This window comes from Oryctolagus cuniculus, chromosome 10, assembly GCF_964237555.1.
Source record: "Oryctolagus cuniculus chromosome 10, mOryCun1.1, whole genome shotgun sequence".
In the NCBI taxonomy this organism is placed as follows: Eukaryota; Metazoa; Chordata; class Mammalia; order Lagomorpha; family Leporidae; genus Oryctolagus; species Oryctolagus cuniculus.
Genome location: NC_091441.1, coordinates 23694169 through 23708728, shown reverse-complemented (window position 1 = coordinate 23708728; position 14560 = coordinate 23694169). Strand labels below are relative to the sequence as shown.

The 14560-nt window shown below is 36.1% G+C and overlaps 1 protein-coding gene across 1 annotated transcript; it reads left to right on the top strand.

Annotated features, from left to right (window-relative positions):
• The first annotated feature begins 781 nt into the window (after nucleotides 1–781).
• Nucleotides 782–10674, top strand: LOC100346538 (dynactin-associated protein). Its single transcript, XM_070049815.1, has 3 exons — nucleotides 782–838; nucleotides 4708–4872; nucleotides 10186–10674. Exons 1-3 carry the CDS (start codon nucleotides 782–784, stop codon nucleotides 10672–10674), a joined length of 711 nt encoding a protein of 236 aa, XP_069905916.1.
• Nucleotides 10675–14560: the final 3886 nt, after the last annotated feature.

The window sequence follows — 14560 nt, the reverse complement described above, 5'->3', positions numbered from 1 at the left end:
TGATGTGAATGGAAGGGGGGAGGGAGAGGGAAAGGGGAGGGTTGCAGGTGGGAGGGAAGTAATGGGGGGGTGGAAGCCATTGTAATCCATAAGCTGTATTTTGGAAATTTATATTCATTCAATAAAAGTTAAAAAAATATTTCAAAGTAAGACAAATGATTTTTCAGTAAAAATATAGATCTAAAACTTTTCAATATTCCATCCTACTTTTGCAATATTGCCTAGGAAATAGATTTGAATCATTTTTAACATGCATGAATTGCCTGAGCAACTGACCAAGTACATTTCAGTGACCCACACAGGGACTAAAAAGCAGTGTCTGTAAGGCCATGAGTGCCTGAAATATGGCCCAACATTGTGAGATAATGCATTTTCATCCTTGAAGAGAGAAAAAGAAACAGCAAATGTCTACCTCAAAAATCTTTTCTTGGGTTGATCCTAAAACAGAAGGCAGGTGTCTAAAAGAAGGGAAGGAAAAATGATCGAACTTTTCAGGTTTTTTGTGTCAGGAGGTTGCTGTGAGGGCAGTCGTGATAGTTCTGAGACTGAGTAGATTTTCTGTGTCTTTCTGTAGCTAACACCTCATTTCCTTTTCCAAGGTGGTTCCCATTCATAGTGAATAATTATTTCCCATTTAGGTTAATCCATACCTGTACTGTTGCATCACTGTTGATTTTCTACCAGATGTTTTAATTATTTCTCATGGTTGCAGATATAAAGGGCATTGAACAAATGGGAAAATTATTCTTGGTGGTAAATTTGTGATATTGACATCTCAAGAATGGACAGAAAGTATGGAAAATACATATTGAATGTGGAACACTCTGACAACCCGCTGGTGAGTACTGGTGCTCCATTTTAATATTTTTTTTTATCTCGCAGTTTCATTGTCAGCATTTGAACCCTATCTAGTATGCTTACTATTATGGAGTCAAGATCATAATTTTACATTCTCCCAAAGCAAGAGTATTCCTGTAGCTTTTTTGCTTCAAATTTCATTATATATTTTGCTATAATATAGACACTATGAACCATTTTTATAGGTGTAAATATTAGGAATGTTTCTATGTGTATACATACAAATCACCATCATAGCAAATAAAACTACAAGGGTGTCCTTGGTTTATTTATTAAGTTATGTTTTTACAATTTGATGGTTAGACTTCTATCTATAATTTCCAGATCTGCTAGAACTCTAAAGATTTATAAATATGCTGACCAGATTTTAATCCTAGAAATTGTCTTTATGACTAAGAAAGAAATCCTATAAAAATACCTGCTTCTTATAAAACATATGCTCATTTTTGTCTTTTTTTTTAATTTATACCAACAACCAAACGTTTGCTCTGTAGTTACCATAAGTACTTTGATGTATATGGTTATATCTTACCAAATAACCTTTGATATGAAAACAAAAGAAGGTCATAGGATGGAGATTAAAATGGTGAGTTAAAATTCATTTCCTGAAGAGCAAATGGAAGTCATATGACATGTTTTGCCTTCTCAATATGGAGTGGTGGCAATCAGCCTATATTAATCACCTACAAAGTAAAGCAAAATAGAAAGTCTTGTTTCTTAGTAAATCTTGGTTGAGTAAAAGAATTCCATAGAGGATTCCTGGTTCACCAGAAAAAGGGAGTTTGTATTTCTCAGTCATCATTGGATCCTCCTGAAGACATTCTCTTGGTCATCTTGGAATGACTCTCAATATCTCAATCCTCAAGATGCCCAAATACTCAGTTGGAAATAGAAATTCATTTTAGGCAGGCATTAATCATCTGCATTATTTATGTAGGTTAATAACAAACTTGAAAACATTTACAAGTATTATTTTACTGCATTATATCTGATTGAACAAAGGTTTTCCTTTATTATAGATACTTAGGCATGATTACAAAAAACATTTTTCTTAAGACCAAACTCAATAATGAAACTTAAAAATTATTTGAAGATTATGAAAACACAAAAATATTTTTAAAGTTTTTTTAAAAATGTAGTTTTTAACAGATTCAGTGTGCTTTGTAGATAAAATTCTAAGAACATAATATTCTCTTCCTCTCTCCCTGCCTGCCACCTCTCCATCTGTACCTCCTTCCTTCCTTCTCCCTTTCTTTTTTTAAAAAAAATTTGAGATAACATTTTAAATTTATGATATAAAAGAAAGGCTTAATACTTCAGTGAATGAGAAGCTTAACAAATTAAAAGCAAAATAAGAAATTTAACAAGTAAAAACTAAACAGACCCGAATTTAGTGGGAATATAGACAACAGCTATGAACAGCAATTTCATGGAAAAATGACCATTTCATATCGACCCAAATACAGTAAAGTTTAAAGTAGCCACAGATCATTAAAAGTATAGTAACATAACGATCTTAACCATTGGTTTGACAAAGGCATAAAACAAAGTTTTACAAAACTCCATTTGCAGCAATACTGATACACACAGGCATTTCTTTCTTATTTCTTTCCTTATTTTTCTTCTAGAAACACATGAGATTTAAGTTAATCCTTGTAGAGTTAGGAGAAACAAATCCTGTCAGACTTTCTTTGGTAAATAAAGCTAATACACTTCATTTGCCAAAGCCATTATTAGCTAACACTGACGACCTGATGAAACATTATTAATAGTTCTCTAACTATCCCCATTTTGTACAGAAACGTAAAGACTCCCCTAAGAGCCAGAAAAACAGCACAGTCAAGTTACTACTTAGGTTGCAATAGCACTTCAAAGCCGGACCCGGATGACAGGTTCTCTATGGGTATAGGCCCACTCATCATCAGCTGAAAAGGTTAGGATCCCAACAGGGTCAGATAATTCTGGAAAACTGGCTTGCCAAGTTTACTTTGTTTACAAGGTAAGTTAAAATATCCAAGTTCTTCAGTCACAGGCAACTGGATATAAATGAAAAAAAAAGGACTCAGCACTAAGGAAAAATATGCAAGGTGTTAATAAAGGTAAGTACAACTTTCCCCAAAAGTGCCTAGCAAAAAACAGTTAGGATTTGGTATAATTTTTCAAATAAAACACTTGTTATTATTCTTAAGTATTATACTCACATAAACATTTAACTTAATTATTTTACTGCTAAGGGTATTCTATCTTATCTATATTTAATGACAATTGTATTTTCTGTGTATTTTTAATGATAACTCTTAATAGGCCAATGGCTACATGCAATTGTAGTTTGATAAGTTTTTGGTTGCCTTATTTCTGTTTTATTTCTTGCAACTGCACATGAATCTATAGTTACTTCAAAATAGTTTTTTCAAAAATGTTTTACTGATATATTACTTGTATCCCTTTATGGGGCACAGTGTAACATATCAACATATGCATACAGTATAAGTTTGATAGTTTTAATAGAACACACTGGTAGCATGGCCATCATCTTTGATAGTTATTTAGCAATGGGTTATGAAATCAACATGTTCAAAGACAACTACTAGTACAGGCAGCAGTAATAAAAATTCTAAAACCACGACTAACAATAATGATTATTAACACTTACTGAGTGCATACTAGGTGATAAAGATTTCTGTAAACATTTTGTTTACAGTTAGTGACTCAGTGGTCATCCCAGAAAATCTACAAGTGTGTCATTTTTGTGTCCCCCTTTTTCAGAGGAGCAAAAAGCACCACATGCCTTTGTTCACAGCTAGAAAGTAAGCGTTATTATCCTATGAGATGAAGAACCTAGATAATTCCACATTATTTTTGAGATGTAGCAAGCTTTTTCCAAGATCAATACATTATTAAACCTATTTCTTTTTTTAAAGATTTATTTTATTTATTTGAATGAGTTACAGAGAGAGGGACACAGAAAGAGGTCTTCTATCTGCTGGTTCACTCCCCAGGTGGGTGCAATGGCTGGAGCTGCGCTGATCCGAAGCCAGGAGCCAGGAGCCTCCCCCGGGTCTCCCTTGTGGGTGCAGGGGCCCAAGGACTTAGGCCATCTTGTACTGCTTTCCCAGGCCATAGCAGAGAGCTGGATTGGAAGAGGAGCAGCCAGGACTAGAACCGGCACCCATATGGGATGCTGATGATTCAGGCCAGGGTGTTAACCCAGTACACCACAGTGCAGGTCCCTATTAAACCTATTTCCTTCTTCTTTTTACTTTATTTTATTCTTCCCCTTCTTTTAACAACTGTTTCCCACAGTCTTTTCCACTGAACCCACTCTTTTTCAATCCTTATACGTCCATTTTTTCTCAGTAATGTTGTATAAGGATTGCATTATTTGATAATTATATATAAATTATCTTTTATCTCACTTGAAGCAAATATGTTCCTTGAGTACTTTTTGTTCTGAAATGTTTTTCCCCTGCTCTACGCCTGAGAGAAACCCTGCAAAGAACTCTTACAAAGTGGAAAAATGATGACTTTTGTGTCCCTGTCATGGAATCACAGATTCTGTTGTATTGATCATGATATAAATTATGGAAAGGAGTCACTCTAGGAAGTTTTTATGAGCATAGTATAGTATAATACACTATTACATATAGGACATTGGCATGGTATATCCTAACAGTATATTTATATGCAGTGTAGTGCAGGGTAAAGAACAGTGGCCTTAGCATTGGGTGGTCTGGGCTCAATGGCTTGCTGTTATATCATTTAAAAAGTCATATTCTTATTGTTTTTGACAGTTTTATTTTAGAAATTTAACAGTATGATGTACTATTCACTTACATTTCATCTCTGTAGCCCAACACATGTCCACATGACCAGGAGGCTCACAGATCTGCATGTTGCTGTCCACCTTCAAATGATGTAACCACTGATGTCTCTTCCAACTTACCTGGGGTCTGGGTGAGCCCAAGAATCTGTGCACATTCAGCATGCTCACGTGCAGAATTACCCGATGTGGAGGTAATGTCTGGTGTAGTAGCTTTTGCCAGGTTCTATGAGGGGTCTGCTTGGTCTATTCTTTCCTGGGATATGTAATTAATTACTCAATTGATCTATATTCATGTTAAGCATTTGCCCTATTCTTAATTCTGTTACAAGTCACTGACAGCAATTCACAAGGAGAAGAATTGACAGTTTCTGTTTTCAAAGAGCTAACGTTCTAGTTTAGGGTTCCAGTATTTACAATAGAGAACATAAAATGAAAGGCTGAGTGTGAGGTGTGAAGGCAAGGTTTGGGAGGGGGCAGGGGAAGAGATATGTTGGCAAAGGGGGTTTAATTCACTACTTAGACTCTGATGGGAAAATATCACATTCAGAGCTTCATGAATCTTACTCTAGGGGTGATAAGCTTATTTGCTAACACTGTTGAAGATTCTGAACCTGCACACGGCAGTTTCTTTAGCTCTCGTGTGCTTGTGTCTTGAGATAGAAATGTAACTCTTCTCTGGAACTTCTTTAGCTTTGGACACCTGACTCAGCTCTCCTCGCTTCCTGACCTCATGTCCTTGGCTCATGATTGTGTCTTTAAGTCTTCAGCCCTTGTGTAGAAAATTGGCCTTGACTACAAATTACTGATGTGGTTTGGCAGCTGGGTTGGGTTCCTCAGTCGCTGGAATTCCTGACCTTCACTGCTTCATCTTGCTGTGGAAGCTCAGAAGAAAAATTGAGCCTTGTTTCTTGATTTGGTAGAAAATATAAACTATATTGTTTCTGGCAGCAAAATGAACGAATGAATAGGGCTCCATCGAATGGAGTTAGAGAACATTTCTTGTTTGTAGAGGTAAAGTGAATCACATCTATCTAGTTGAAAGAGACATTGGATGACATGTAGTCTACTGACTCTTAACCCCTGTGCTCTTTGGAATTACCAGGAGACTAAGACACACAGGAACCAATAGCTGAGCCCCATGTTTAACCAATCAAATCAGGAACTCTGGGAGTGAGACACATGCAATAATAGTTTTTAAAGGCTATCCAGATGTATCTAAAGTGCAACTAGTGATGAGAAAGACTAATGTAGTTCTATTCCAAAATTAAATTTTTCAAAAACCTCTTAGAAAATGGAATTTAAAAAATAAATTTAATTTTGTGCCCAACATTTTTGAAGTTCATGCATACACATATGACTAAGGGAAGCCCAGAGATTTTTTTACAGAACTCATGTAGCTTTTGCCAGAAGGATCTAAAGCAGCAGGAGCACTTAGGTTCCTGGATGTGTGGCTATGCACTTTATTTCTGTAAGGCGCTCCTCTTAAGTTTCTGTAAGTTTCTATTATAGACTCCTCCAAGGTGTACATGAGCATTTCTGCCACTTTCTTTTCTTTGGCCTCCTTTTTTAAAATTTATTTGACAGGTAGAGTTATAGACAGTGACAGAGAGAGAGACAGAGAGAAAGGTCTTCCTTCCCTTGGTTCACTCCCCAAATGGCCGCTACGGCTGGCGCTGTGCTGATCTGAAGCCAGGAGCTAGGTACTTCTTCCTGGTTTCTCATGCAGGTGCAGGGACCCAAGCACTTGAGCCATCTTCCACTGCCCTCCTGGGCAACAGCAGAGAGCTGGACTGGAAGAGGAGCAACCGAGATTAGAACCCAGTGCCCATATAATAGGGTGCCGGCACCGCAGGTGGAGGATTAACCAACTGAGCCATGGCGCTGGCCCCTGGCCTCCTTTTCAATAACACCACCAGCCAACATAGAGATGTTCTTTTATCTGAGAACTAAATTGATCTTAGTGGCCCTTTTTCCCTCTTCTTGGTGACCATTGCCCTCATTCGGCTCCTGTCTTGGTGCCACGACCATTTATATGAAACCTTGGCCTTTCAACAAATACTGTAACTCATATTTTATAATATTTAAGACCTACTCTATTCTGCCTGGAAGACTGACATTTTGAATGCATTCTTTAAAGATCTTGATCTTATTTAGGTGATAATGAAATAATCTGTTGGACTAAAAAGCACTTGTTACTAATTTCTACATTTCACTAAATCCAAAATAAAGATATTACTTTGGAAACTTTGTGACTTTATATATATTATTACTAATATCCTTAACAAGAATTTGAGATAGATATTGTTAAATCTATATTTCAAGGCAAGGAAACTTGAGACTCAAATAAAGAAAATTGTGTAAGATTTGACGTTGTGAAACCTATATATGCCTTTCTTATTAAAAAGATTGTCTCTTTTTATTTCATATAATCTAAGAATAGTGACACCAAATATCTGTGAAACCACCTTAAAATGAACAAAGCAATTCAATTTGGCAACCCTTGAGGCAATCCAGTAAGTCATAAGCCATTTTTGTCACCAGTTCACAGATTATGAAATAGGAACTCAAAGATGTTAAGCAATTTTCCTATAGATTCCAATGCAGGGTTTTGAATTCCTCATTTCATTTTTGTTCTTTTAAACCATGCTGGCAAATAACCTAATCTATGATAAGATGGTTAAAAATGAGCAGGATTTTGACTTACCTTGTGAAAATGCACATCACTAGAAAAGTTTTACAGAACTCTTTTTGTTGTACAATTTCAAATCGTAAGCCTGGGAAGGAAGTAACACATGCAAGTGGATTCTCTGGCTCTTCTGATTTTATTAGGTCTCGGGAAGCTACCTACATGTGGAATGGTAGGAAGTTACAGCGGGTAACTATCAGGAGTTGACTCATCACCAGATGATCAACATTACTTAAGGAATTGACCACTCATGGAATAATTATGAAAACTATCATGGTAACTCATTTCTATGCTGAGAACATAATTACTGATCAATACTCAGATAGAGGGGCAAAGATAGTACTTGCAGAGACCATGCTGTACTGAAAGTGAAACTTGCAGTGTTCTGGGTGTTCAATGCAAGCTAGAAAAGGCATTCTTAAGTGGCAGAACTATTTACACCAAAGTCCTGTTTTAAAACAGGCCTGGTGCACTGAAGAAAACGAGTGGAGGCCAGTTTGCTCTGAGGCTATTACTCAAGTTCAAGACTGAGACTGAATTTTTTCATGACAGTGAAATTGGCCAAGATGGAATAAAGTTCACAGTATTGAAAAAAAAAAGAAAAGAAAAATGCTTAAGATAAATTTTAAAGACCTTCATTTGGCAATTTATCCAAAGGAAATGAAATCAGCATATGAAAGAGATATCTGTACCCCATATCCCAGATGTCCATCAACTCCTGACTGGGATATACAATCAGAAATACTTGTCAGCCATAAAAAAGAATGAGATCATGCTTTTCAGAGAGTTCAAATCTCATTTTTTTTCTATGAAGCTATTGAAGTGCCTTTGTATGATTTCCAAATTGGAAAATATTTACTATCTCATCCTTTACAAAAAACTAAAGACCTAAAGTGAAAGGAGACCAGGGATTGGGAATATCAGCAATAAAGGTTGGAAGTGAATAGTGAGCCTTCAAAGAAAAGAAGATTCTGGGGAGCTGTGGAGCCAATGAGAGTAGATGCTCACAGAAGAGGAGGAAGGAGACGGTTCAGAAGACAGGCGGAAGAATAGTATCCAGCAGCATAAGTGGCCGAAGGATTCAGTAAGACGCAAGCAGATGTCAATTAGATTTTAATGAATAAATGCAAAGGTTGCTTTTTCAGTGGTATGACAGGTGCAGAAGTCAAGTTGGACTGGATTGAAGAATGTGTAAATGTAGACATTGCATTTAGACAACTCTCAAGAAATTTCAATTTTCAGAAAGAGAGAGGGGATTTAGTATCAAGAGATGTTTTATGTAAGTTGGGTGAGAATTGAATGTGTCTAAATGAGGATCATAGTGCAGTATTTAGCCTGAAAGTAAATGTAACAAAAAGAGAAAAGTTGTTAGGAAAGGCAAACAGGATGGGATCCAAAAGATTAGCTTCACGCAGAAGCAGTGATAACTCTTCGTATGCCAGTTAGGAAGGAAGAGGGGTTGTGTACAGGCATGTTTGGGTTTACAGGTTTGGATGCTGTTCTCTACTAAAGAGTTTTAATATGATGGCTTCAAGTATCCTAGTGAAGTAGGAAGAAAGTGAAATACTCATTTGCTGGCAGTGAGGAAGGACAATTTGTGTGTGCATATTGCTGGACAAACCTAGGATTGAGGATTGAGAAGGTTGGAAAAAAATTTTTAAATGAGGGGGTAACAATCTGAGATACATACTAGGGTGGTGGAGAAATGTAGAAACTCCACTTGAGGAAGATGATGCTACAATTACATTGTTTCTAGTCTGTCCAAATATTTAATGTTCTTCTACACTGTGGTTGCTCCAGAGACACTCCAGAGAAAGAACATAGTCATTAGGAGATGAGAAGAGGGAAACACAAGAAATGGTAGGGAATTAGCAAGAGTGTTGAAATAATCGGCCATATCCACTAAAAGTGGATAAGGAGGAACATAAGCAAAGTAAGAGCTGCTGAAACAAAAGTTTCAGTAAAATTGATAAAGGTCATCATGGAATCAATGAAGAAATAAGCTAGGAGGAGAGAATATCATAGTCAGAGGACAGAATTCTAGAACAGTGATTTTTCAAAGTGGAACATTTTGAGGTAATGACATTGTATAGTGGCAGATCCAGTGGGGGAGGAGGGAAGTATAGTTATCTTAGAATTGTATCTATGAAATATATGAAACCTACTCTGCATATTAATAAAGATAAAATAAAACAAAAAGAATTTTCCATTTAAATGTTTTCCTTTGCTTTCATGAAAATAAAGAAGATAGAGAGAGAGGGAACAACAAATGGAAACCAGAGGATTTTTAAGGCAGTAAAACGACCCTGTATGATACTATAATGGTAGATACATATACATGAGTACACATTTGTCCAAATACATAGAATATAAAATACTAAGGGTGAACCCCAAATTAAACTGTGGACTCTGGGTAATAGTGGTATATCAATGTACACTCAACAACTGTAATAGAGGTACCACTCCAGTGGGGGAATGTTGCTAACATGGGAGGTTGTATGTATATGGGGACAGAATGTACAAACGCTAAATCTATATATTCCAGTCAGTTTTGCTGTAAACCTAAAACTACTCTAAAATTTGAAGCCTATTAAAGAGAAATAGAATAAGAGAAAGTAAGACACTGGCATATTTGTCTTTTTCTAATATTAGCAAAAGTATGAAATAACTTCCACCAGGGCGAAAACCTGGACTTGAAGTTTAAACATCAGTGATATATAGTTTTAAATAATGATAGTACAATGTTATAAATAATACAAAAGATCTGATAAATCACAAGTTTTTTTCATTACTGAGTTTTTATTTATGCTCTTTTTAGTTGAATGAAAATTGCTGCAGTGACTGGTCTCTGTGGAAAGTTTTCCTGGCCTGTCTCTTGGCCTGTGCTATAACCACAGCTATTGGAGTACTCATACTGAGCCTGGTGAATATTAAGGGAAATAATTCCTCCATTGTTATCCAGCTACCCACAAACAGTGGACAGCCCACAGTTATTGTACCTGGAACAACCTCTACTACTTCTCAATCTACAGCAACTACCACTTCAGCTGCACCTACAACCACTGCGACAGCTTCAACCATCACTTCAACTAACTCTACAGGCTCTACTGCTTCCACTCCACCTGCCACCACATCAGCCACCTCTCCCTCTTTAAGTGAAACCACAGCTGCCACTACTGCAGCAGCATCTGTGACCACGGCTACTGCCACGCAGTCCTCAGCTGCAACACGGGCAGCCACTTCAACTGACCCTGCAGGCTCCTCTTCTGCTTCTATAACGGGTACAACAGCCACCTCTAGAAAGTGAAATCACAATTGCGACTGTTTCAACAGCATCTGCGACTACTGCTACTTCCATTTAATCTGTAACCACAAGAGCCACTTCTCTCTGAAACAGTGCAGTCACAACTACATGGCCCTGAGGATTCCATTTGAATGACACCAAATACTTCTACAAGTTAAATTAGCTGACAATTGAAATAATCACCAAAACTACAACCACTACCCCTTCCCCTTACCATACAACTACTGTAGCTTCCACTTAGCTCACAATAACAGTAATCATGCTCCTTCAATGTATAATCTTCACCTATTCATCCTGCAACAAAAATGACTCCATTACCCCCTAATCTTAATATGACTATCATCAATCATCAAGTTAACCTTTAGATACCACCTCAAAAATTAACTTACAACTAATCCACACACTGACTTTTCCTCCAGTTGAAACTGTAGCTATTTCATCTATATTTGCTAAGTCTATATCATTGCCAGTCTTATGTTATACCATATCAATTACTGTGATGCCACTAAAAGAAAGATAAATTGGACCCTGAATAATGATAAAATTACTACAGTTTTCACAAATACCAACCCTTAGGACTTTTATAACCAACAGAAATCTTTTCATTTTTTAAAATGAACTGAACATTTAAACTAAAAAAATCTGCCATTGGTTCTATAATTTAAAACAATGTAATTTTATATAAAGAATCCATTTTTATTTAGAAAATCTTTAAGAAATTTTATATTAATTATATAATAAGATTAGACATTTAGATTTTAATATGGGTTGGTTGGTGTTTACAATATTGCTTTCCTCTGAACACAAATTATATGCATAAAGGACAGAGATTTTTATATGGGAGATATTTGGATGAATTTATGTACAAAAATATGGAATTTATAATTGTTTCCTCTACAGTAAAATTTTTTTCTCCTATTCCTTAGATTATAATTGCCTTTAAAGTAACATTTCATTCACACTAATATTATTAAAGTACATTTGAATCTGTGCTTTGCAAACTTTTACTTCAGAATAGCTTGAAATTTACAAAACAATGATTGCTGATGTAGGGCAAAGATTTTCCATATATTCCATATGAAGCTTCCCCTATTATTAACATTTTATATTAGTATGAGACTTTTTTAAGATTTATTTTATTTATTTGAAAGGCAGACTTACAGAGAGAGAGGTCTTCCATCCTGGTTCATTCCCCAAGTGGGCACAACTGCCAGAGCCGAGCCAATCTGGAGCCAGGAGCTTTTTCCAGATCTCCCATATGGGTTCAAGGGCCCAAGGACTTAAGCCTTCTTCTACTGCTTTCCCAGGCCATAGCAGAGAGCTGGATCGGAACAGAGTAGCCAGGACTTGACCCAGCACCCTTATGGGATGCCAGTGCTTCAGATTAGGGCTTTAACACACTATGCCACAGTGTCAGGCCCTAATATGATACCCTTTTCACAATCAATAAACCACATCTAGCTTCCTCTAGTTTTTTAATAGATAATCTGTTTGTTTCTCCTACCTTCCCTTTCTCTAGCAATCAGCGTTCTGTTGAGATGTTTTCCCCCCTGCTTGTTTGTGTGTTTTTAGCTCCTACATAAGAGAGGGAACAAGCAGTATTTGGCTTTTTGTATCTGTCTTATTCCACTTATCAATCTGTATTTTAAAATAAAATAATTTGCTACAGTGTTATAAGTTATTCAACTAAATGGTATTCCTTCAGTCTCAATTGTGTGCCAAAATACTAAACAAGGCACATCAGAAGAAAATAGCCATACAAATTACCAATTGAGTTTACTGATTTAGAGTCTGTTATTTTTAATTCTTAAATGATTCTGACAGGCTTAAATTACAATTGAAGATGCTTCACCTTGCTAAATCAGGATATTTAGATTGGAACTACTATTATACTGTAATCTGTAATTTAAAAGACCTGCAGCTGTTGGTGATGTCCAGGACGATTGGAGAATCATAGGTTCAAAGGATATAGTTCAATGACATCAGAATGATAAAAATTATAATTGCAAATCTTGAAAATTAAAATCACACATAAGACATTTAAGAAAAAAACTTATGCAGGTGGGAGGGAGGTTATGGGGGGAAAACCACTGTAACCCAAAAGCTGTACTTTGGAAATTTATATTTATTAAATACAAGTTAAAACAAAACAAAACAAAACAAAACAAAACAAAAACTTATAGGCATAGCTACGAACACAAACTTATTTAACCAGTCATATATAATATTGAAGGGTAATGTTTCACTCACCAATTGGTAAAGAAATATTTTCAACAAAAACTGTGAACTTAAGGTTTCTGTGCAACTTTTAAATGATTTCATCTATTGAATTTGGACCTAAAGAAATACTCACTGTTTAGTTTTACTAGCTGAGTCATTTTAATTCTATTTGCTTGTAGTAATGATTCAGGAAACATTAATTTGGATTTCTAATAATGTATGTTGATCTATTCTTTCTTGCCTGGTATTTTGATTAAGAATATTTTATGAGACATTTAAAACATGACTGCTGAAACCACTCAATTTCTGATTTGAGGTTAACATTTTCAAATTTCTCCACAGCCCCACTAGTCATCAGAATTATAAATGACCTGAAGTTTACCCATACTCATAAATGAATACATGTATAACTTATTATATAAAGAGTGATGATTCCCTTAGTCTGTGACATAATTGGTGCTTAAGAAAAACACATTGAATAAATAAGTAATTTGTAGGTAATTTATCCAGTATCAGATTCATAAGAATAAAACCTCCTTATCACTTATTATTGTAAACATCTAGCATATAGTAAATGGCAACACATATCCTTGAAATGAACGATAATTTTTAAGGAATGATTCTACAAGAAAAGTCTATTTAACCTCTTTAATGGTAGCAGTAATAAAGCATTTTAGCCCATTTTTGTTTAGGTTGAATTCTTTCTTTAACCTTTTTCACAACTTATTTTCTGTCTTTTAATAATGTACTTGATTATTTTGTGACTCCTCAGAGGTTTAAAAAATTTGGAGTTCATAAATTCTCATAGTACACAATTAAAGCTTTGGATCACTGTTGTTCACTGGAAAAGGAGCTACGGCGGTGTCAGTTATGGTAGGAAACAACAGTAATTTAAAATTAACTACCAGATATCAGCCAGGATTATAGGAATATTAATACATTTGGATCATATATTTTCTTTTTTTTTTTTTTTTTTTTTTTGACAGGCAGAGTGGATAGTGAGAGAGAGAGACAGAGAGAAAGGTCTTCCTTTTACCGTTGGTTCACCCTCCAATGTCCGCCACGGCTGGCGCGCTGCGGCCGGCGCACTGCGCTGATCCAAATCCAGGAGCCAGGTACTTCTCCTGGTCTCCCATGGGGTGCAGGGCCCAAGCACTTGGGCCATCCTCCACTGCACTCCCTGGCCACAGCAGAGAGCTGGCCTGGAAGAGGGACAACCGGGACAGAATCCGGCATCCCGACCGACCGGGACTAGAACCCAGTGTGCCGGCGCCGCTAGGTGGAGGATTAGCCTATTAAGCCGCGGCGCCGGCCCATATATTTTCCATAGTGTAATTTTTACCATATGGTCAATTTTTGACTCATTTTTTTGTCTCAATACCCATCCCCCATTTTAGTAAATGTCAAACAACTAAGGAGATTTCTATTACAAACTTCTGCAATTTTCTTAACTTTAATATATTTAATGAACATAATCTAGAAGTTTTCTCCTTATTTAAACTATTTGGAAATGGTTGTTTTGATTTATAATCTTATAATTCCTAAATTGATCTAATAGAAAGGTGCAATGGGTGTTACAGAATGAGAACAGTGTCTTCAGCAAATAGGAGAAAATAACTTATATCTACTTTTAAATCACCTGATAATTGAGAGAAGTTAATCCTATTTG

Bases quoted from the DNA above. Each gene is read 5' to 3' on its own strand.
- LOC100346538 (XM_070049815.1), top strand. From the start codon at position 782: ATGGACAGAAAGTATGGAAAATACATATTGAATGTGGAACACTCTGAC. The intron at 839-4,707 runs GTGAGTACTGGT...TCATCTCTGTAG, and splicing joins AACACTCTGACAACCCGCTG to CCCAACACATGTCCACATGA. The intron at 4,873-10,185 runs GTAATGTCTGGT...TGCTCTTTTTAG, and splicing joins CAGAATTACCCGATGTGGAG to TTGAATGAAAATTGCTGCAG.